At 36.2% G+C, this 25,315-nt stretch overlaps 2 protein-coding genes across 3 annotated transcripts; both read right to left on the reverse strand.

The window, feature by feature from the left end:
• Positions 1-549: 549 nt before the first annotated feature.
• Positions 550-20,541, reverse strand: LOC124848038 (protein PSK SIMULATOR 1-like). 2 transcript variants are annotated; one of them, XM_088106389.1, is made up of 12 exons: positions 19,888-20,539; positions 19,067-19,404; positions 18,888-18,980; positions 18,689-18,779; positions 17,820-17,898; positions 12,398-12,495; positions 12,061-12,130; positions 11,792-11,895; positions 5,914-6,027; positions 1,734-1,810; positions 1,555-1,599; positions 550-1,456 (listed from the first exon to the last, which is right to left on the reverse strand). In XM_088106389.1, exons 1-12 carry the CDS (start codon positions 20,185-20,187, stop codon positions 964-966), a joined length of 1,902 nt encoding a protein of 633 aa, XP_087962515.1. In that variant the 5' UTR covers positions 20,188-20,539; the 3' UTR covers positions 550-963. The 2 variants fall into 2 exon arrangements, with proteins under 2 accessions (XP_087962515.1, XP_087962516.1); XM_088106390.1 differs by lacking the exon at positions 5,914-6,027 and having other exon boundaries at positions 19,888-20,541.
• On the reverse strand, positions 2,160-5,904 carry LOC124832597 (kinetochore protein NDC80 homolog). Its single transcript, XM_088106391.1, has one exon. It carries the CDS (start codon positions 4,934-4,936, stop codon positions 4,205-4,207), a length of 732 nt encoding a protein of 243 aa, XP_087962517.1. The 5' UTR covers positions 4,937-5,904; the 3' UTR covers positions 2,160-4,204.
• Positions 20,542-25,315: the final 4,774 nt, after the last annotated feature.

Below are 25,315 nucleotides of genomic sequence, written 5' to 3' on the forward strand. Positions count from 1 at the left end.
CCCTTGACACAATATAATCATAATAATAGAGTAACCCTTGACACAATATAATGATGATAAAATAAGATAAATATCCTAACACAGTAAATAACTAAAAATACATTATTTTCTTCCTATGGTATCATAACTTCCACTATGCTCAACAACCAGAACAAATTATAAGGTCAAAACCGCCTCATCACCAAATATGGTGATGATCATCCATCAATTCCAATTAACATATGCTCTCCCAGCCGAAAACGGACAACAAATGTTCTATCTCTTTTACAAAAGTAATTTTGTTTTTATGGATGCGATTTTTAAAAATTTGCTTTTGCTATTAGAAATGTAAAAAATCATCTTCAAAGCACGATGTTAACTATCAACTTAGATATAATTTAATTAAACTCACTTATTAGTACAAAAGCTAGATGCAATTTCATAAGAAATTTGTCATGTTCTATTTAATCTACCTAATGATGTATGCATTAAATGACAATAAAAATGATAAATGTAATATATATATATATATATATATATATATATATATATATTGTGTGTGGAAATTAATTAAAATTAATAAAATAAATATAAAAACTGAGATGATGAAACTCAGCTAATAAAATTTTCTACATTGGATAGCCAAACCAAAAGAAGAAAAAGACAAACGTGAAAAAGGATGAAGGATGGACAGTGTATCCAGGCTACACCATAATATATACACTCAAGAATGAACTAGTCCACTCCGCTCCTACACTAAGTGGGCTTTACAGTCATATTCATTCAAGCATGAATGCCTACCGTCTCAACAGTTACCTTCTTGGTGCCATATAAAGATATCTACATCACATGTAACTTCCCCCAAACGAATCCAAAGTACCAAAGGTTCCGCAAAAATATGGCATTCAACAGCAAGAATGTTGCATGTCTATAAGACTATTGCTCCTTTCAATTGATTTTAAAGGCAGTCAAGAAAGCTTGCAATTACCTTATCACATCCAGTCTGTCAATCACGTTCAGTGCTCTTTCTTTGTCAATATCAAAATCAATCACTGGAAGCTTAGACAAAATCCTATTGAAACATATCTCCTTGCTTTTACTTGATGAATGACTTCTACTCTTGGTCAATCTGTAGTTCTCCCTGAATCTAATACTCACACTGCCAAAATCCAAGCTTTTACTGATTCGTCTAACAGGTTTCTTCATATTTACATCCTGCAGCATGTTTTGCTCGTCCAGTGTCAACAATGATAATACTGCATTTGTAGACTGTTCATTTGTCTTTTGCAAAGCAACGCCAACAGGGTACTTGGTGGCAGGCCTTACTTTGCCAGTATCACTTCCTGCCTTACTCCTGATGACCAAGCGATGAAGCCATACAAGAAGTTCAAGAATATAATGTTCCACTTTGTCTTTATCTGCATGGTGGAATGTCTCAACCCGCATTGCACCAGACTTCCTGTTTATCTCATCAGAGCTTCAATAACAAAGCAAGTATGAAAATAGGAAAGGATTAAAAACACAGACAATACAAAAAAAGGAAAAACGGACAAATTTCTAATTCAAAAAACTTACCCTGTATTTGCCCACTCCCCTACCCAACCAAAGCCATGATGGGCTCTGAACCAATTTTAAAACAACCAAAAGAAAAGGCCAAAAAGGACTTGAGTTAGCTTGTGTATGAGGTAAATAAACTGAGGATAAAAAACGCATGGATAATAAGGAGCCAGGGGACAAAATGCTAGATATCTTACTTAGATGTGTTAGTGGCCATGGGGGCCAACCATTGTAATGTTTTCTCCATCTCATCAGTGATATCGGCTACAGTTAACTGCAAGAATCAGACATTATGAGGAGCTAGCAAATAAAGAAAAAGTTAAGTTGACATCAATCTTTGGTTGAAAGTGGAAAGCTGAAAGCAAAAGAAAATTTATTCACAAAAGTTGTAGATCATTTTCCTTGCCATTCTATATGTTTGATAGTATTGACTTCTGGTGTAACTAAACTCAAGAAAATCAACCAATAAGGATGAGACGATTGTCCAAACTTTAAACGTACCATTCAGACCTAATCTCTAATTGAGGTGGGATTTATCTTCGTATGTGTTGACGTCTCATTGTCTCCACGCTACGACACTCCATTTAGCATCCAAACTTTTTCATAACCTCCCTACCCTTTAAAATATCCGAACTCATTACTCCAACATATCCATTTAGAATCCAATACAGGTTTACTCACATATATCGAGGGTACAAAATTTTCTTGTCATCCCTAGTTCCTCCATACCCCTCCAAAAATAAACATGGAGACTCATACTACACGGGAAAATATTGCATGCTACTCATCAGGTATTGGCGAAAGATTACCTGTGAATTTGTGTTACTCCCCGGGTGTCCGGGTGCAAAAAATTTAAAATATAATAAACTCAGATAAAAATAATAATTCTAAAGTACAATTTAAATAAAATTGCACAATAAAAAATTAATGTAAATAAATTTAGTCTTTTCAAAAGAACAAATTTAAATGAGTAAGTTTTAAAAAATTAATTTTTTTTAACAACTTCAATTTGATACGTCTAAAATAAAAAATATAAATATATAAAATAAAAATATAAACAATTCTTCAATAGTTAATAACTTTATTTTGATTACTTGATGTTTTAGAAAATGCATTAATAATTAGCAAAGAGCGGCCATGATATCCATACCTTTCCGAAACGGATCAAAATATTTGAACTCATTTGTATATAATATCCATTTCTTATCCAATACAGGAGTTACCCCACCAAAAATAAACATGGAGACACATACTTGTCTACATCAGAAAATATGGAATGGTAAAGTATTGGAAAGATTGCATGTGAAACTGTTTTACTCCCCAGGTGTCAACGAATATATACCCACAAATATCTATTTATTTTAAATAAAATTATTTAAAAACAATTCTTTAAAATATAAACTCAAAAAAAATCGTTTTAAAATACAATTTGAATAAATTGCACAATAACAAATAATACAAATAAATTTAGTCTTTCTATAAAGACAAATTTGAAAGAGTTGCACGACTAAGTACAAGTTTTAAGAAAATTGTTTTTTAAAAAAAAATCAATTTCATGGATCTAAATAAAAAAATATAAATATATCAAATAAAAATCTAAACAATTCTTCAATGGTTAATAATTTTATTTTGATCAATTAATTTAACAAAAAATACATAATAAAATTCACTATCAATGATTAGCAAGGAACTAGTATCCTCAAGTTAAATACCATGATACCCGTACCAATCTCATCAACAAAAAAAATAATTAAAATATTCAAATATCCTCGGATATCCATTTAGTATTTAATACAGATTTTACTCATGGATATCAATGAGTATAAATTTTCTTGTCATCTCTGGTTCCTCTGTACCCCTCCAAAAATAAACATGGAGACAAATACTATGTCTACACAGGAAAATATTGCATTTGCATCACAGTAGGTAATTCTAAAAATTATCCAAAATGCAAACCCTGAAACCGCATTAGAGATATCATTTGTATCGGTTGGAGGCTGCATGGGAAACCCCTTAGTTCATTCAATATTTCCCATACATCTATTGTTGAGCCTTAACACTCCTATATTACCAGATAACTAATCTTGCATGACTCCAACAACATAAGAAAGCTTTATCAAATGGTGAAACTTGCCAATCTACTAGTAACAAAACCTTGGCAGCGCACAGTGCAACTGCTCGAAAAGCTTAAATTTGAAGAAAATTCTCAAATACAACTTACATTTGACAATTAGGTAGCATTGTCTCTAAAAGAGCAAACACATTGAGATAAATTGTCATTTCATAAGAGAAAAGTTGGACTCTGGAGGCATCACTAAATTTGTCAACTCCAGCGAATAGTTGGCTGACATTCCCCAAACCAAGCACATACAACTTATATGGTCCAGTTTAAGGGGGAATGTCACAAGTATATAAATAAGGTGCAAATCCTTTACAATCAGGAATAACTACATTATATATACATTAGGTTTAATACCCAATTTTGTCCCCACTTTGGTTCGGAAATCTCAAGTTAGTCCCTTTATAGAAATGTGAGTGCAATGGATCCTTACTTGTAATTATTTGAGTCTAATGAGTCCCTTCCGTTAAATAGAAGGAAACGAAGTTAGTGGACTGATGATGTGGCAGTTGTCTTTGGTGAGGTGTCAAGACGCAATTGTTTGCGTGCTTACGTGGTGTTAGGGTTCCCCATTTTCAAATTGGATTTTATTAAAAATTGGGGATAAAAGGATTTCGGGGTGTCCGTGTGTATTTTCAGCTGCCATGTATTTTCAGTTGGATCTTCTCCTAAACCCTGGTGTTGGATCTTCTCCTGGATGTTGCGGTCAACTTCCTCGACGGCATCGTCGTCGCCGCGGATGTAGTGCATGTAACTGTTGACAGTGTATTGGTTGATGGCGTTGTGCTGTTTGGGAGAAGAAGAGACGTGGAAGTGAAATTTGGCGATCTGTACTAGCCAGTGAATGAGAGCGAGGAAGCCTGGCCATTGGTGAGGCGCGGCTGGGGAACGGAGAATTGATTTGTTGATTTTGAAAGGGTAATTGAGGCGTTTGAGGAGGAAAGGAAGATCCTCTTCTAGTTTGGAGGAGGGGAAATCGAGGAGGGAGAGGAGGAATTTTAGGGTTTCGAGGATGTCTTTGGCAGAGGGGAAGGTTGTTTTGAAGGTGATTGGGAAATTGTGCGAGGAGAGGAAGGAGTTGATGGTGGAAACTACCGTTTGCTGGAACTGGCGGTCTTTGTAGAAATCGAGAGTGGGGCGTCCGCCGACACCAACGGATGAGGGGCGGCTGCTGACGTCGGAGTCGCGGGAGGGGTACTGGCGGCGGTGGAAGTCGACTGGAGTGGGTGGCGGTGGAGGAAGGAAAGAGTCCTTGGGTTGGCGTCGCGCGGTAGGTCTCATCCTCCCCCAAATCCTTTTATCCCCAATTTTTAATAAAACCCAATTTGAAAATGGGGAACCCTAACACCACGTAAGCACGCAAACAATTGCGTCTTGACACCTCACCAAAGACAACTGCCACATCATCAGCCCACTAACTCCGTTTCCTTCTATTTAACGGAAGGGACTCATTAGACTCAAATAATTACAAGTAAGGATCCATTGCACTCACATTTCTATAAAGGGACTAACTTGAGATTTCCGAACCAAAGTGGGGACAAAATTGGGTATTAAACCTATACATTATTAGAACCATTTTTATTCATTCTCACATCATACATTTATTATTCATCTCCTCTATATATTGTATTGATTTTGTTTTCTCTATAAAAGAAAAGCACTCATGTTTGCTTAGAAACACCTAGTTTCAATTCCCTATATCTATATTTCTTGTAATTGAACACATTGTAGAACCAATACTTAACTCAATTTCACAAAAATCAACTTGTAAGGTGAATATTGTCCAGTATCCTCCATGTACTACTCAAGACTTATCTCTAATTGATATAGGATTTCAATCACCTCTCAATGGCTCCACCCAATAGTGCTTAACCAAGTCTTTCTAGTTGCACCCCACACAAGTTGCCCTTTTCTGAGACAGCCGCTTAGGGGTGACAACAACTAAATTCAAGATGTTATTCAGTGAATTAGCAGTCTAGGAGAGCATAAGGCACATCTTACAGTTAAAGCAAGAATTGGCTAACAAAATTAAGGGCATTAAATGAGGATTGAGTGTGAAGGTAAGACGGATGACTAATGAAAGTCAAATAGAAGACTAACTGAGTAATTGATTTACAATGATATTATATGTTGTGGGCTTGAGGCAGAGTATGTTTCAACCTGAATTTTTTTTGTTTCTTCTAAACTATCAACTTATTTCTTTATATGATTCTTTTAACAAAGTGGTAAAAATAGAAAGTAGCAACAGGCAATCATACCTCTTCTACAACGCGAAGAGATGGTAATTTGGAGCGCAGAGCTAATTTTATATTAGGAGGCAAGCTTTGATATAATGAATCCTTTGTATTTGCAGGCACAGAGGATCTAGCCACCTGAAAGTGCCAACAGCAGCACCAGACCAAACACAATATTAATCAATGTATTAACTTCGTTAGACATAAATTTGATCATCCGTGAATAAATATATGTATGTACACCTTATCAATCCAGGAAAGGACAACGGCAATCAGGAGTTAAGAGCAAACATAGGTTGGGTTGAGTTAGGTTTGGGGGAGAATCTTGATGCCAAACCAAATGAAAATGGTTTGGTTAAGTGGTGAGTGGCTCAACCCAACCCAAACACAACCAGGTTGTAACAGAGTTGGACTATTGGGTTAGATATTGTAAAGAAAATGGAAGGAAAAAGCACAAAAGGGGGAAAACAAAAAATAAAAAGGATATAGATATCTATTCCAAGTAAATATAGAAAAACAATAAACAAATAGGGTTGAAGATCAAGGGTAATTACATAATAAATATTGTATATTTTGCTATGATTAGGTCAGCTCAGGTGTGAAGTTTCCAAACGAAACACAATTACTTCCAATTAATCCAATTTTGAAACCAACCCAACCCAATCCAGTGTTTTTACCTCAATATGGTCAAGTGGAACCAACCCATTATGATTAAACTTATTCCATAGAGAAGAAATCATATACCAATTATCATATAGTCAAGCATAAAAGCACAAATAAATCAAAGCATAAGAGTCATGAAATAATATATAAAGATGCCCAACTCTCTAATCTGTTAGTTGTGAGCATACTCTCTGCACCAAACAGATTCTGATAGGGTTAGACAGTTGGTTAGACAGTTGCTTTAGGAGGTTGTTTTAGGAGTTAGCTATATAAGGGGGAATAAGTGTCTGCCAGGGGACACATTTGTATTGTTTTGTACTTGCGTCAGGATCTGTGCATCCTGTGAGGGAGGAAGACAGGCTTCCTTGAAAGAGTTGAACATTGTTGTGTTTTTCTAAAATAAAGAAACCATTGTTCTTTGTTGTGTTTCGCTTTTCTGGAGTTAAACCAGAATAGTATCCAAGGTTTCTTGCTCTCAAGAAACCTAACAATGGTCTGACCTGCCAGATGTCAGAAAGGGGTAGTGATGGAGGGAAGAAACAGCACAATTGAAAGGTTGGTCAGCGAACATGGGAGGGCTATCGAGGGGTTAAGAGACAGGCAGCAAGAACTCAGAAATGATGGGAGTTCTAAGGAAAAACTCCAAGAAACCTGACAGAAGTTCGGAGGACAGCCAAGGGTCTGTGAATGGGGAGAAGGATGAGAAATTTGAAGAAAGGGGAGAAACGCAGAAAGGCTGGATGAAGAGAGTGGATTTGTCTACATTTGAAGGGCTGGATCCGGTGGGATGGTTGTCTAGAGCAGAGAAGTTTTTTGAGATCCAGAATGTTTCAGCAAAGGAAAGACTAAGACTGGCCTTCTTCAGCATGGAGGGAGGGGCCAGCCACAGGTTCCAATTCTGGAAAAAGAAAACCAAGAACCCTTCTTGGGAGGAGCTGAAAGAGGCATTAATCTGGAGGTTTGGTGGTAAAGATAGGTGCACAGTGTTTGAGAAACTGGCTGCGATAAGGCAGAATGGGTCTGTGGAAGATTATATTCAAGAATTTGAGAGGCTAGTGGCACAAGCCACTGAATTGGCAGAGGAGCAGCTGCTGGGGTACTTCTTTGTAGGACTGCAGGGGAATATCAGGAGCCAAATTAGACCCCACAACCACAGAGGACTACTAAGGGCTATGGAGATAGCCAGGGATGTAGAGGAGGTTACAGCAGATCCTAGACTGGACAAGGGGGTGGTCACAAGGGGAAATCAATCTACAGAGAGATATCAGGGGATTTTTGGGAGTGTTTCCAGAACTGAGACATACAAAAGGACCAAGAGTGGACAGGGTAACACCAGTGAGATGAGTACAGCAAGGAAAGAGGGGGCCAGTACTGCGGGAATATCCAAGAGTGGCAGGGATATGACAAGGGATAACTGTAGCAGAGGGATACGGAACCTGCCTTATCCAGAATACATCAAAAGAAGGGAAGAGGAAAGGTGTTTTCACTATGGAGGTCCCTATAGTCCAGGCCATAGGTGCCCTGAAAGGAGTATCAGGATTTTGATTATGGCCGGAGATGAGGAAGAAGGTGAAGGTGAGAAGGAGGGGGAAATGGGGCAGGAGTGTATAGAGCTGTCAGCCTTCTCGGTAGGAGGACTGACTCAGACAAACACTATGAAATTACAGTGATGGGTGAAAGAAATAAGGGTGTTGGTGTTAATTGATAGAGGCACCAGCCACAATTTTATTTCAGCAAAATTGGTGGTTGAATTAGGCCTGGAGGTGGAAGAAACCCCATCCTACAAAGTATGCTCGGGGGATGGCCACAAGAAGACTACTAGTGGATGTTGCCATGACATTTTGGTGGCCCTGGAAGGAGTATAGGTGAAGGAGAAATTTTATCTGTTTGAACTTGGAGAAGTGGATCTGATATTGGGAGTATCATGGCTGGCCTCATTAGGGGAAGTCAAGATCAGTTGGAGAAAATTAACTATGAGTTTTGCCCAAGGAGAAAGGGGGGTGATGAGTAGAGGGGATCCTACTTTGGCCAGGAAAATGGTGACTCCGGAGGCTTTATTAAAGGAAACAGAAGTTGAGGCTGTGACCTTAGTTTGGAGTCTAGAAAAAATAGAGTTGGAAGAAAAAGAGGGAAGGGTGGATCAATTAACACCAACACAGTCCCCAGAACTGGAGAAGATTTTAGGGAAGTACGAGGAGATTTTCAGGGAACATGCAGAGCTACCACCCAGAAGAGACCAGGATCATAGGATCCCTATTAAAGCCGGAGTGGACACTATCAACGTGAGGCCTTATGGATATCCTCACCTCTTGAAATTGAAATTAGAATAACAGATAGATGAGATGCTAGGTACGAGTATAATTAGACCCAACAACAGCTCCTACTCTATCCCAGTGATCTTCGTAAAAAAAAAGATAACAGCTGGAGGTTCTACATAGACTACAGAACTTTGAACAAGGCCACCATCCCAGAGAAGTTCCCTATTCCGGTTATTGAAGAATTGTTGGATGAATTTCAAGAGGCCAGTTTTTTTTCAAAGGTGGATCTACGGGCAGAATACCATCAAATAGGGATGAAGGAAGAAGACATCCACAAAACAGCATTTTGCACTCACCAAGGACACTATGAGTTCTTGGTCATGCCTTTTGGCCTAGCAAATGTATCTGCAACATCGAGAACACCTCTAGCAAGTGATGCACACATTATGGCAACAACAATTTTTTGCCAACAGAAAGAAGTGTGAGTTTGGGCAAAGACAAATCAAATACTTGTTAGGATATTGTTCTAGAATAAATCGATGTAGTTCTGGAATGGCCAATTCCTAGATCAATAAAAGCTCAAAAGGGCTTCCTGAGCCTCACCAGCTACTATAGGAGGTTTATAAAGAATTTGTTAGGATATCTACCATATTTATCATATTATATTGTGTAAAGGGTTACCCTATTTAACATAATTATATTATGTCTAGGGTTACCCTATTTACCATGTTCTACTTGAAGAGTTAGAGAAGCTAAAAAGTCTTATTTTTTCACTTAATAAATCTGATACAACTTACTATTGTATTTATTGGAGACAATAGTTCTAAAGAGTAAAAAGGTGGGAAGCCCCTAACAAAACCTAACATAAATATTAATAATAATAAAGACATTATATTTCAACACTCCCCTCAAGCTGGAGCATATAGATCATATGCACCATGTTTGGAACGTATAAATTGAATTATAGGCCCCCTTAGAGATTTGGTCAAAATGTCTTTGAGTTGTTCAATAGAGTTGACAAACTCAGTAACAAGATCCTTTGACAACAACTTCTCTTCAATAAAATGACAATCAATCTCTATGTGTTTGTTCTTTCATGAAACACTGGGTTGGAGGCAATGTGAAGGGCGGCTTGATTGTCACAGTACAACTTCATCTGCTCATTTTCACAAAATTTCAACTCTTGAAGGAGTTGTCTAATCCACACAAGCTCATATGTAGTTAGAGCCATAAATCGATACTCAGCTTCAACACTAGATCGAGCAACAATACTTTGTTTCTTACTTTTCCAAGATACAAGGTTCCCTCCAAGTAAAACACAATATCCTGTGGTAGATCTTCTGTAAATTGGACAATCAACCCAATCTGCATCACAATATCCTTCAACTCGAGTGTTTCCCTTGTCCGCACACAACAATCCCTGTCCTGGGTTCCCTTTTACATATCTAAGAATATTTAGTAGCATTGTTCAACAATTTAGTATGACTTGAAGTGAGACAAATCATTCAGTCTTTTACCATCATTCAAGTATTGGATGTGACTATTTTGATGACATTGTTGTTATAGGTAGTGACCATTATGGTATCTCCTAGATGAAACAACACATTTGCCACCATTTTTAGACCAACAATCTTGGCAGTCTCAGATATTTCTTAGGTATTAAGGTAGCACAATCCAACGATGATATTGTTATATCTCAAAGAAAGGATGCATTGGATATTTTAGAGGAAACTAGGTTGGTGAATTCAAAATTTGTTGACACGCCCATGAATCCTAATACCAAACTCCTACAAAATCAAGGGAGGCATATTTCAAATCCTGAGCAATATAGAAGATTGGTTGGGAAATTAAATTACCTTATAGTTACTCGTCCTAATATTTCCTTATAGGAGATATCACTCAAATGACACTTATATGTGGCAATCATGTTGCTCTTCATATAGTTTTTTAATCTTCTCTTTCATGAAAGGACCAAACACATTGAGATTGATTATCATTTAATTCGAGAGAAGATTGTGTCTAGAGACATCAAAACTGAGTTCGTCAATTCAAATGATTAGTTAGCAGATATTTTCATTAAGTCTTAATTGATTATATTTATAACAAACTTAGTACATACAAACTATATAACACTGGCTTTAAGGAGAGTGTTAGATATATTACGTTTTTCTGTTAATTAGGAAAACATAATTCCTATATTAATTATGTTATTTTTACATATTTATTTGTATTTGGGCTTAGCCCAGATTCTCATTATTATAAATACATTACCCTATATGTATTTTCTACATAAAGGAGATTAATCGTATACCTAGTTTTACTATATTCAACATAAATCACAAACATGATCAACCTAAGACATTGACCTCTTGGTATTGAGTTCACTATCACAACTTAGAACCCACATATCATAGAATTATTACGCCATTAGAAATTGTTACAAAGATTTAAATTTAAGAGGGTCATCCAATTTTCATTCTAACAATTAGGATCATTAACTTTCAATGCCTGGACAAAGATTGTGTAACAATCTGAGGCAATTAGTAATAGAAACTTCATCCCATGGAATTATCTATCTAAATTGTCTTATGTCAATGACGGCCAAATTTATAGTAAATGCTTAGTATACTACTAGTCCGTGGTTGAGTTTCCCTCCTAATATTAATGATAAAAAGTTGCATTCTGATACAAGCATCCAATTACATATATCTTAAGTTAATAGAAGGACGTAGCAAAGAAGTAGAACAGTAGAAATCATAGTAAATATCCTACATATAATAGGGTAAGTCATTCTTAGCCAAAGGGAGATTAGTGTGTGTATTAATACACACAGAAAGATAAATGTTTTAAGAGTCAAGTGAAATTCAATACGCAACAAAAGGAGAAACTCCAGAACTCAATTAATTTTGACCTGATCCAAGTTAAGGAATAAAATAAACAGACATGGAATGATGAAGTAAATACAATGAAGTTTAACTCACAATAGTATCAATTTGAAGCACTATATTAGCATAATGCAAAGCAAGGCCTGCAGGGCCCAGTCTTTGGTGATTGCTTCTGTGTCCAGTTAATGGTTTGTGGCTATCTGCAGGTGCCCGTCGATAAACAACATTACAAATATGACTGATTTCAACAGCAATTTGATAAGAAGACAGACTGATATTTAATACTTGTACATTAAGTGGCTCAGAACAACATTTACAAATCAAATGAAACAAACATAATATAATGGCATTTAGTGGGTACAAACCTATATTACGAAAGACATTACTTATCTCCAAAAGCAAAAAATGGACAATATCTACAAGCTTCTCCATAACCTGCAATCCATTAGATTATGGATTATATTCAACCTTCATCAGTTCTGCATTTGTGATATGCACAAGATAAAACCACGTCTATAAATAAAAATGATATCTCTACGCTATTGGTGTTTCCTTCTTTATTTCTTTACATAGTTCAAGTGTTATATTTGGCATTACACATGGATCCGATACAATGACAATCTAAATGAGGATAAAACAAACCAAGACGAGGATACCAAGGGACAAGAAAACATATTGTGAAGAGAAGCAATCTGATGTTACCTCCTCCAGACTTCTAGCCCAGAGTGATTTTTTCTTTAATTGTCTAACTTGCTTCTTTTGATTTTTAATTTCCGCCCTCAAGAATGCAATGCCATCACCTACACAAGAGATATACTAAAGTTCAAAAGTATATCTATAAGAGACTACATAAACAAATACTGCTCTATATACTGAAAGGTCAAACTTCAGAATCAGAATTACATCGTCGACAACAATATGAAGGGATGATTGTGGAAAAAAAAAAGTAAAGGTATTGAAACTGCTACAATTTAACAGGATGATTTTCAATGAGACGAAATGGCAGGTGAAGACATTCATAACAGAATAGCAAAACCATAGAAAAAGAAGTATACAGCTAAAGCAATATAAATAGCTAGAATTCAACTTAGATTCATTTCAGAGTCATTGATCAAACTGTTGTTGATGCTGGCGTATATCTTTTTAAACATCTCAAAACCAACTACATGATCATTGTTAACTCCACATATTTATCACCATCTGAATGTTGAAGAAAATACTAATAATCATACCAAAATCATCCCAATGTTAAACTAAAACTCTTCAATAGATTCAGATATACACTTCATTTGGTTGGAGGTGTGGAAAGTGGAGGACAAATTTGGAGTGCTTTGAAGAGAAATTAAATGAAAAGTGAGGTGGTTTGGTTTAATAGAAAGACAGTAGAATTGAGTAGACAGTTTCTTGATATATATGATTGATTTGATTGGTAGGTTATTTTTTAGTCTAATGTTAAAAACGCCCTTAGGTGTACTTTTAAAATACAAACATTTTATGCTAAATAAATATTAGTTGAGAAAATGAAAATAAATTATTTCTTAAAAAATATTATTTATTAAATTCCAATAATAATTATAAAAATATTATAGAAAAATCCAATAAATAGAATTATTTTGAAAAATGATGGACATAAGAGTAAATTAGTAATTCAACAAACAATCTACACAAATCCATCATTTTCTCCTCATCTCACTGCATTTTTTCTTTCAAAACTTTCCCCACAAATCACCTAAATACACACTATCCCTCACAAATCAATCCCCACAAATAGTAAATGTTGTAATTAGAGAAGATATCTTTAGAATCTTCCTAATTAGAGAAAATAGATATATAATCTTCTATTTTATTTTGTTTACCTAGTTTCCCTATTTCCCTTTTTAGGAGAATTAGATTGTTACAAATACAAGATATGAGAATGTATTTTTTATGATTCTAAATAATAAAATCAATCCTATTTTCAACTTGGTGTCAGAGCTCCGATCTTGGGGCTCTGTTCCGATGCATAATCGCGCCGCCGCCGCCGCCGCTATCTGACCATTGTCGTTGTCGCCGTCCCCGGTTGGGGTCGTTGATAGGGCAGAAAGGTGCGCCCAACACCGGCGACCACAACGCCGGATGTCGCTCCATGAGAGAAGCCGCCATTGTCGCTGGCGCATGTAGCCCACGCACCCACCTCCAACAAGACCTACTCGCCGCCGTAGCCACAGACAGAGTTGTCGGAGCCTCCTGAGTTTGTTCCTGGGTCGGTGACGACCCATTTGGCCTATATTTGAGTAGATCTGAGTTTTAAGTTCTCCTCCTTTTTCTCGATGTGACCCACTCGCCGTCGCCGCCACAGATAGAGTCGTCGGAGCCTCCTGAGTCTGTTCCTAGGGTTGGTGACGACTCATTTGGCCTATATTTGAGTAGATCTGAGCTTTTAAGTTCTGCTCCTCTTTTCTTGGTGTGACCCACACAGAGTCGTCGTCTCGAAAAAGGTCACCGGATACTCCTAGTTGCGATCTACAGGATGTCTGAAGCAAAATATATTCCTTTGTGCCTTCATTAAAAAAGGATCTTGAGCACTTGAAATCAATGGTTGAATCAATGAGTAAGCCCTCTAGATCATGTACTCTATCCATAAAAGGTAAGATTTGTCTCAATACTATTGGTCATATGTCTAAAGGTATTTGGATCCTTGATTCGGGTGCAACTGATCATATGATACCTTTTAGTGTGTCCTTCGACTCATATGGTAAAAGAAATAAAGAACAACTTATTACAGTGGCAAATGGTCAGGGTATACCTATATGCGGCTCTGGGAATATAATTTTGGACTCATCTATTGTATTGAAGGATGTTTAGCATGTTCCTCAATTAGCTAATAGTTTTATCTCTATGCAAAAGCTCACAAAAGATTTAAATTGTTTAGTAACATATTTTCCAACTTATTGTGTTTTTCAAGACCTTGCCACGGGGAAGACAATTTTAACTGCTAAGGAGCAAAGTGGGTTGTATTTTTTAAAGTTTGATGACCAAAGCAACACGAAAATCTTGAGTCAACAAGCAACATCTGAGACGTGGGCAAAATCCCAAATATGGTTACATCATCAAAGGCTTGGGCATCCTTCATTTAGTCTTATCAAGTCCTTATTTCCCCACTTGTTTACCAAAGAGTCTGTTGAGTCTTTTAATTGTGATATTTGTCAATTTTCAAAACATCATCGTGCATATTATCTTATTAGTCATAAAAAGAGTATTTCTCCATTTGATTTAATTCACTCTGATGTTTGGGGTCTTGTCATAGATTATATTTATGGAGCCAAATGGTTTGTTACCTTTATTGACGATTGTACCCATGTCACGTGCACATACCTTATGAAAAATAAATCTGAAGTTTTTCAAATTTTTCCTAATTGTTTCCATCTTGTCCAAAATCAATTTGGAAAAAGTATCAAAAGAATTAGGTCTGATAATGGTACTGAATATGTGAATCATGAATTTCTCAATTTTTTGTCTCATAATGGTATTGTTCATGAACTAACCTGTGTTAACACCCGTCAACAAAATGGGGTTGCAGAAAGAAAGAATCGTCATCTTCTTGAAGTAACTAGAGCTCTTCTTTTTCAAATGTTTGTTCCAAAAAATTACTAGGGAGAAGTTGTGTTAACTGTCACATATCTCATCAACAGGTTACCCACTCGTATCTTAAATGGCATTAGTCCTATAAAGTCTCTATTGTCTTTTGTTCCTTCTTCCCTACTAACGAGTCTACCTAGTGGAGTCTTTGGATGTTTTGTTTTTGTTCACTCTCATCATCCTAACTGTGGTAAATTAGATCCCAGAGCTCTTAAATGTGTCTTTATTGGGTATCCTTCTAATAAAAAAGGGTACAAATGTTATCATCCTCCGAGTCGTTACGTCTTTATCACCATGGATGTCACCTTTCATGAAACACAGTCCTTTTATGTCAGTCCACCACTTCAGGGGGAGAAAGCATTTGAAGTAGATGAACTCTCCTTCTTGTCATTACCATGTTTGTCTTTGCAAGATGCCTAAGACCTGAGCAATGAAGCTACCATAGTCCATAGTGAGGAAGAAGAGGAAGAAGACAATTTTTTTGGAAAAAAGTATGAAAGAAGAAAACAACCCACTTCGACTCTTGAGCAAGAAGAATTGTCTAATCTGGAGGTGAGGATCCTTGAAGATATCAATGAGAAGGAGGTAAGTATTACTGAGGATTTACCCATTGCATTGAGAAAGAAAAGAAGATCATGTCCTAAATATCTTATTTCTCGGTATGTTTGCACTAACAATCTCTGTGATAAGCATAAAAGTTTTATTGCTGCCATTGATGCCACAGAAATTCCTACCTCAATCTAGGAGGCCATGAAACTTGAACATTGGAATCGAGCCATGAAAGAAGAGATGAATGCACTAGAAAAAAATTCAACTTAGAAGATTGTTGATAAGCCAAGAGACAAGAAGGCAGCAGTAGGGTGTAGATGGATATTCACAATTAAACATAAGGCAGATGGGACAATAGAAAGATATAAAGCTAGATTGGTGGCAAAAGGATATACCCAAAGATATGGGATTGACTATGAGGAGACATTTGTCCCAGTGGCAAAGATGAATACAGTTCGAATTATTCTCGCTTTGGCTGCTCATTTTGGATGGGACTTACACCAGCTGGATGTGAAGATTGTCTTTCTTCACGGAAATCTAGAAGAGGAAGTATATATGGAGATTCCCTCAGGCTTTGAAGTGAAAAATGAAAGAAACAAGGTATGCCTCCTGAAGAAAGCATTGTATGGGCTTAAGCAATCCCCTAGAGCATGGTTTGGAAGATTTACAAAAGCAATGGTTTCCTTGGAATACAAAAAAAGCCAAAGAGATCACACTCTATTCATAAAGCACTCTTCTACAAGTAAACTCACTATATTGCTTGTCTATGTGGATGATATGAGTATTGCAGGAGATGATGAAACAGAAAAATTGGCATTAAAAGATAAATTGGCAGCTCAATTTGAAATGAAAGACCTAAGAAAACTCAAATATTTTCTTGGAATAGAGGTTGCCTACTCCAAGATCAAAATTTCCATCTCTCAAAGGAAATATGTACTTGATCTCCTCAAAGAAACAGGAAAACTGGGATGTAGAACCTCAACAATTCCTATAGAACAGAATCTTAGAATTGGAAGTGAAGAAAGTGCTCCTGCAAGGGAAGACCCAATATCATAGATTGGTAGGAAAATTGATTTATCTATCACACACAAGACCAGACATTGCTTATGCAGTTAGTGTTGTAAGCCAATTTATGCATGATCCAAGAGAGAGAAGTTGACAAAATTCTCCAATACTTGAAGTCAAGTCCAGAAAAGGGGCTATTATTCAAAAGGAAAGACATATTGACTATGAAGATATATATTGATGCTGACTATGCAGGTTCTATTACTGACAGAAAATCTACTTCTGGGTATTGTGTGTTTCTTGGGGATAGTCTAGTAACATGGAGATGCAAGATAGAGTATCTCGTTCTAGTGCAGAAGCTGAATTTCGAGCTCTTGCTCAAGGAATGTGTGAAGACTCTGGATGAAAATCATTTTGGATGATCTTAAAGTCAAAGTGGAGAACCCGGAGCAACTACACTGTGACAATAAGTCTGCCATGATCATAGCCCATAATCCAATACAGCATGACAGAACCAAACACATTGAGATTGACAGACATTTCATCAAAGATAATCTTGACAGAGGCTTTGTGATTACAACTCATGTTCCTACAGAACTTCAAATAGTAGAAATTTTTACAAAAGGGCTTCCTCCGGTAGATTTCAAGCTCTTGTAGGCAAGTTGGGAATGATTGACATTCATTTACCAACTTGAAGGGGAGTGGTGTAATTAGAGAAGATATCTTTAGAATCTTCCTAACTAGAGAAAATAGATATATAATATTATATTTTATTTTGTTTACCTAATTTCTCTATTTCCCTTTTTAGGAGAATTAGATTGTTACAGATAGAGGATATGAGAATGTATTTTTATGATTCTGAATAATAAAATCAGTCCTATTTTCAACTGTAAATGACCCCTACCAAACAATGCATAGTACTCATAGCTCAAGGGTAACATGCCATAGTTACCTCTTTCATCATCATCCTCACACTTGCGCTGAATATCTTGTTCAAATCTATCCAAAGCATGTAATTCATGGTACAATTCCTGCAGCCAAAGAAAATTGATTTTCCAATTTCTTAAAAACTCATATAAATGAATGACTACAATGAATAAAAAGCAAATGCATGGAGCAAAAGTTTCAGCAATGGCAAGATAATAGAAAATCTTGGAGATAAAGTGACTGCAAAATGGGAGAAAATGAGCAAATGCAACAAAAGGTGCAATAAATAAGATGCATACTTCAGGAAGATAATGTCTTTAAAAAAAAATACATCCAGAAAAACATACATGTCTTTTCTAAATATGGCAGATAATGTCCACTTTACATTTGTGATAATAGAAATCAGAATCGGAATGAATTTTTAAATGTACCTGCAGGTTACTAGTACTACAGAGCTATTGCAGATGAACTCAAATTCTCCTCTAAATCTTTGAGTAAAAATCATGATTGAAGGTATTGGGTAAGAAACAGAGTAAGGGATGGAAAGAAAGAAATCTCTGAACAAATGTAATACATAGAAGATATAGTCGATCAAAATCCTTAAAAAAAAACCCCCATAATACATTTCCAGGAAATTGCAAAACAGAATTATAGGATAAAGTATTTACTATTTAGGGACAATCACTAACTAAACTGCTTAACGACATTGAAAGAGTGGTTTAATGAGTAATCAATTATAAACTTGATTAACCCTTGAGTTAATTGTTCTTAAATTATAAATACTTTTAGCAAGAACTTTTTTATTTATTTTCTTATCTTTTCAGCTTCAGGAGTTACTATAAGTCCTCGAGCAACATTAAGCGTCTTCTTTAGCGACACAAAGAATACACTCACGGCTGTTAACTGAACCAAAGTCATCAATTCTTTCATTATTGATCCTGCCTCGTCTCTTGAGGGTCTTTGAGCATTCAATTCTCCGCTAACCCTAAAATTTAGGATGAAATCACAGCTTAGAATAAATACAAGAAAGGCAAATGTTTATTTGAAAATGAATGAAAGGCTAATAGAATTGAGTGAGTACAATTTATATTACTTCTCAAAGTAACGATCTAAGTTGTGCCATTGAGGATTCTTCGAACGATTTCCAAAACGAATCACCTCATCAGAAAAAACCTTCAGCTCCTGCCTGACAACATAATCCAAAATCATATACAGTTGATATTTTAATTTTACAGTCAAGGTAATGAAAAATAAAATAAAATCCATATTTACCTCTTGTCTGCTGCAACAATCCCAAGAAGTTCATCCATATCCTTTGACACTAAATCTTGCACGGGATGTGAAAGAAGCACCTCTTCTTTTAAATGCCTAATACTTTTAGGTGAAAGAGATTCCAGAAGATTAAAACCTTTGACGATTGTGTTTGCAACCTCAAAAGCCAAGATAGCAATTTCATTCCCCTTAATTGCAGCTCCGGAAACAAACCCACTGCTAGCATTTAAATTTGTCATGCTGCTCCCAAGAGTATCCAAAACCTCTACTGCTTTCTCAATTCCAATTGCAATTCCAGTAGTACCAGCTTTGCCCAAGCGTGAACTCACCTCTGAGACCTGAAACAGAAAGAGCTCAGTAGATATTTTTTTTTTTTCAGTATTATTCAATTTAAGCAGGAGCAAAATAAGGATTTTATACATGCTCCCTTGCCTATATCAGAAATAATGCCTACTGATATCAAAAGCCCTTGAATAATTTCCCTTTCCAGCACATAAAACATATTGTCAAGCCTCAAGTACTTAAATACAACCATAAACAATATAAACGATACAATCCTAAAACTCATAATTACTAACAAAAAACAAACCCTAATCCCAACCACAAACCTTACTTCCGAATTATACAAGTCACCAAAATAGTCACTAGTATTCTCTAATTCCAATCGCGTCCTCATTAAACTCATTAATTTATTTCCTTGCGTCTGTGAACTACCAGCCCTACATGCGACTAAACCATCAACAACGACTCAAACACGCTATACATCACTCCAGTTCAGCACAAATTTATTCACAACAGAGAAACGGTTTGTTTTGTTTAACCTTTGACCTAGGCTTCTGAGGCAAGGAGTCCTTAGGGAAGCGCGGGATTCCATCGTAGAACTCTTCATCGACAGCGGAAGAAGCTCCGCCGTTAGTTCTAGAAGGTTCAGGAAGATTCCTCTCCATCCTCTGAGGCGCGGCTGAGAAAACTACGGCGTCATCAGCGGCAGGTTTACTCTGAGCAGCAGAATCGGCGTTGACAAAAACTCGGTCGTCGGCCGCGGAGCGCGAACAGAGTCCTCCCATGACTTGCGACAACCACACCAAGAATTCGATCTTGGAATTCGAAGCCCCTGCCATGTAGTTGTTCCCCTAAGATCGCAAGGCTCATTGATTTTTGGTCATTGCATTAGTTGGTAGCAGTAATGAATAGTAACGGAGAAAAAAAATTAAAGAGAAAGAAAAACAAAATGTAGCACAAGGTGTGTGAGTAAACTAATAAAGGAAATCCAAAAGGTAAGAAGAAGACAGAAAGAGAAGAGACTGGGTGATCAGTTATCACGTGTGGGGTAGTGCCCTAAAAGTCCACCCCTCCCATTGGGTGCCAACGATGTGAAATTCAAAACTAGTCCAGTTGACTATCACCCATTCGGTCCAACCGCTGTGACTCACTGTCACTCACCACGCACCCTACCGTTTAGGCTAGGCTTTAAAAAACGTTACAGACATATACCCTTAATTTTCGTTTATGGTTCCCCTTTTTCCGTTCGAAACTTCAACTCTCGTCTTGCTCAACCAATCGCTTTCGCTCTTACCTTCACGCTAAACTCAAGTAAATTTAATTTATTATAGAGTTGCAGATTCAGTGTGGAAATAATCTAATCATTACAACGAGTATCAGATAGATAAATTTATTTTAGTCTCTCAAATTTAAAACTCATTCTTCAAATGTTAAATTAATTTTTCAATATAGGGGCTTATACCTTCCTATGGACGGAGTTTAAATTTTTATTTTTAATAATAAAATATAGTAATTATAAATAAAAGGTGTAAGTAAATAGGCTTTTTTTTCTTTTCATTACATTTAAGAACATTGTTCAATAATTTAAATTTTAGAAAGTTAAATTATTAGAAAAATATGTGGTTAGTCATTTAAATTTCTTCTTATAAAAAAAAATGCGAACAGAAATATTATGGGATTAATTTAATGTTTTTTACAACAATTCATTCACCCTAAAGTTATTGGCATTACCTACTTGTCGTGTGGATTTTTCCATAACCAAATTAATACGCCGTTTGATAATAGACCATCTGAAAGATCTAGTAACTGGTTTTCTAAGCATTCCACCTAGTTTAAACTCTTATGCCAAGAACCCTAGCCCAACTAAGATCTAACACCAAAAGTTACAACTTAGATTCAAAGACTTTCTTTCTGTTCCAAGTTCTCTTCTTCTTCTTCTTGTATTTCAAAACTTTTATAAATGTTTCATCTGTCTTTCCGATTAAGATAAAAAAAAATTCTCTCTCCTTATATTTATTTCACCCACCCATTTTTATTTTCACACTTTCTCCTTTCTCCTAATCTATCGGCGCACCACCCACCCACCTTCAAAGAAGTGTTCTTCCTCTACATCTCCTACACCACATCTCTCACCACCACAGCATAGAGCACACTTCAACCTTCAAGCAATTCCTATCACTCGAAAAAGATAAACATTTGTAACACCCCCAATCCACAGCGTCACAAGTCTTTACAAAATTCAAAATGTTACTATGAGCTTATGAGTTGATCGATCGGATACGCTGCAAACTGGATGGAAAGGATCGAGAATGTTACAACAACTACTGATGAGTGGTTAAAGTTTGAATTAATGATCATTAAGAGATAAATTAATTGGTCAGATTCTTATAAATTCACTCTTTCTATAATTGAATTATTATAGATGTTAAGATATCGGCAAGTGTACGGAATCGTATCAAGTAAAAATAAATGGTAAGACCAAATATCATATCCCAAGAGACTTACGGCACTAGACAGTCATGTAATTACTTAACTAATTAAGACTTTGAAGAACAATTTTAGGGTTTTTGAATGCAAAACAAAAAAGTAAATATAAATGCAAATTGGTCAATTGAGGCTAAACACTAGATTGAATGGATAAAGTTGAAAATATGAGATGAGTATGTTGTTGGGGTTTAGATTTCACCTAGTTTACTCTTATGCATATATGAATTCGTCTTCTTCATTCAATTGTTAACATCACTTTCTAAATTACTTAAAACCCGATGTCTTGGCAAAGAAAGTTTATCCTTAATTACTAGATCACAATGTCTTGTATCACTAGTAATTAATTTTGCATTACGATTAGAAGCTTAAGATGACCAAAACTCATATCCTTATGTCTAGGAAATACTGCTTTTGGGAGAAAAGTCTACAGATCTAGGTTTCCTTGTATGTGTCCATATCACGAAAACCAATAATCATGTCATGAATGAGTTAAACATAACAAGCATAGAGCAAAGAAGAATAACCTTAACAATTAATGAAAGAAGCATAAATAAATTGGAATCAATTCAAATACATGAGAGTTTAGGGTTACATCTTCCCCAACAACAAATAAGGTTTAGTTCTCCATTATCAAGAAGAAACTAGATGAACAATGGAATGGAAGAGATAGAAAAACCCTAGAAACTGAAGAGGAGAGCTTCCTTATCCCCAAATCTGCCTCCAAGAGGTGAAAAATGTGTTTTTGTGCTCAAGCCATCAAAAGATACAATCCCTAGGACGTCTAAGTCCTTAAATAGAACAGAAAAATAACAGAAAATAGGTCCAAGTCCACCACATTGGCGCTCAGCGCCCTAAGTGGGGTGCCCGGGCGAAACTACGAGAAACTTGGCGCTCAGCGCCCCTGGAAGGGCGCCCAGGCATGGTGCGGGAAAAAAACTGGCGCTCAACCCTGGCGGTAGCATTCCAAAACTCACTTTTTTTGTTGTTTTGCTTGCTTTTATGGTTGATTCAGCTCTATACATTGTTGGACATTCTTCCAGGCACATTATTAGCTACAAAATAAAGGGAATTTAGTGATAAAATCAGTAAGTATATCCTCTACTCACTTATTCACAAAACTAAACTAAAAACATGAGTTCAAGCAAGCTTCTAAGTCAAAAAGGTTGATTTAGTATCAAAATTGCATCACAGATAACGGTATATTCAACCGTTATCACAACCCCAAACTTGAAACTTTGCTTGTCCTCAAGCAAAACAAAACCTGGCTTAAACAAAATAATCATACTACAATGGTCTAGCACACCAAAAAGCATTTTCTTTTTAGACAAGTAAATCACTCATGAATGCTCATCATAGAAAGATTAGTCATGATGTAATGATGCTTTAGCCAATCAAGCTTCAATTATGGTGCTCACATAATCAAGACATACACAACAGATGCAAACCTCATGAATAATCAACAACCAAGCAAGATTGTTATCATACAGTGCATGGAAAAATTCCTCACCAAAGACAGTGTTTCACTCAAGCCATCAAAAATGTTTCACTCAAGGACTCAAAAGTGTTTCACTCAAACTCAAAGGTGTATAGTGAGGTGACACTCTCACACTTTACCATCACAATGTTACATGAATCAATTTTGCCTTTCATTTAACCACATATCAAACACACTTACAAGCTAGTTATCATCACAAGGGCTTTTCAAGGCTTGTATTGAGGTTGGGCTAAGAACCAAATTAGTTTTTCTAGACAACAAAATCCTTGAGTTAAGAGAGTTCATAATTCATTTATTCTCATTAACAATCAACTCTCTTTCTTCTTTTATGTGAGAAACCAATTTTTGAACTTATTCCCAACTTTACTTGCATTGAGCTTAACCTTTTCTTTTCTTTCTTTTCTTTTCTTTTGCTTTTTGTTTTAACTCAATGCTTTTTAATGACTTTCACAAAGTTCTTTCCGGTTTCTCACAACCCTAAACTTGAACCATTCTCCATTACCATATAAACATACTCTACTCAACTCAAGGTAAGGATTTCAAAAGGGTTTCATTCAAAATTCAAATTTAGGCTCAAGGTTCAAAGGTTAAAGAGAAACATTGTTCTTTGTTGGGTTCACCTATTGGCATTGGCTCTTAGGGAAAAGAAAACATGGCCTTGATAATATGTAACAAGCAAACAAGTGATTCAATCATAGAAAATTAGGCAAAATCAATCATGCTTCCAAAGCAATAACATTCAACCAATCAAGAACTCTAGAGCCCAATCTCTCACAGGCTAAATCAAGTTCCATAATTTAATAACATCCTACCCAGCAAATTAATCACAATTGACATCATGCATCAGTTTCTAAAATCATAAGCAACCACCTGTCTATGCTTAAAAGCCTCACCAATCATTAACTCAACATGCATCATAGAACAATATAGCAAACACAAGAATATTACTCATCACAAACAACAGTTTATCACATCTACTAAACCATTGCAACATAATTCATTAAACCAAGTACATAACAACAAAATAAACTCAATTTAAATAAAAAAAATCCTGATCGAGCAGCATCCATCAGGAGATGCTTTCATCTGAATCTTTCAGCATCCATCAGTAGATGTGAATCCTTCTCATCAGTATCCATCAGTAGATGCTGATCTTTCTCATCTTTATCAACGTCCCTCAATAGATGTCGTCAGTAGCATCCATCAGTAGATGCTCTCATCTGACTCATCCTAACATTTATCAGTAGATGCTATCATTTGAGTCCTCGTAGCATCCCTCAATAGTTGTTGTCCAGCATCCATCAGTAGATGTTGTCATTCCTACAATGCATAATCAAATCCAAACCACACAAATTAAAAAGAAAAAGTAAGAAATTGGGTTGCCTCCCAATAAGCGCTTGTTTAACGTCACGAGCCTAACACCATTAAGCTCAATCTGGATCTTTGATGTTGGCATTCTTCTTTCTTTCATGACACCAACAAAATCTCAGCAAATTCCTAGTCACCAACTTGACTCTCCTAGAGTAAGGATCCTCAATCTCCAAAAAATCTCTTTACTTTAATATCCTTGATAACCCATAACCTGTTCTTGAATTTCACTAGTGTGTCAGGTTTGGGTTCACCACTTTTCACATCACGGTGTTGGTGAACCAGTCTTTCTTCCTTCTCTTCGTCCTCTCCTTCCACTTTTATAGAGAAACGGCTAAAGCCCATTTTGACCAACTTGGCAACTTTATCAGGTGGACTAGTTGCTGATAGAACTTCATCTGTTGTTTTAAGACTAGTATGCTTTTCTTGAATTGGCTGCCCAGCTTCAAAAACATTAAAAGTTACCTCTCTTTCTTGGTCCTTCATTGTTAAGACTCCATCATCCACATGAATGACAACCTTAGCTGTCTTCATGAATGGTCGTCCAAGGATGAGTGGTACCTCTGCATTTTCCTTCATCTCCATCACTACAAAGTCCACTGGGAATTGGAGTTTAT

Source organism: Vigna umbellata, chromosome 2, assembly GCF_029865625.1.
Source record: "Vigna umbellata cultivar VRB3 chromosome 2, Vumbellata_1.0, whole genome shotgun sequence".
NCBI classification, from domain to species: Eukaryota; Viridiplantae; Streptophyta; class Magnoliopsida; order Fabales; family Fabaceae; genus Vigna; species Vigna umbellata.

What these genes read in the sequence shown, in the direction of transcription:
- LOC124832597 (XM_088106391.1), bottom strand. Translation starts at nt 4,936, where the DNA reads ATGAGACCTACCGCGCGACGCCAACCCAAGGACTCTTTCCTTCCTCCA.
- LOC124848038 (XM_088106389.1), bottom strand. Translation starts at nt 20,187, where the DNA reads ATGGCAGGGGCTTCGAATTCCAAGATCGAATTCTTGGTGTGGTTGTCG. An exon ending in TGAGGATGATGATGAAAGAG is followed by an intron (nt 12,496 to 17,819) that starts GTAACTATGGCA and finishes TCTCTTGTGTAG; the next exon opens with GTGATGGCATTGCATTCTTG. An exon ending in GGGGAGTGGGCAAATACAGG is followed by an intron (nt 1,457 to 1,554) that starts GTAAGTTTTTTG and finishes TTGTTATTGAAG; the next exon opens with CTCTGATGAGATAAACAGGA.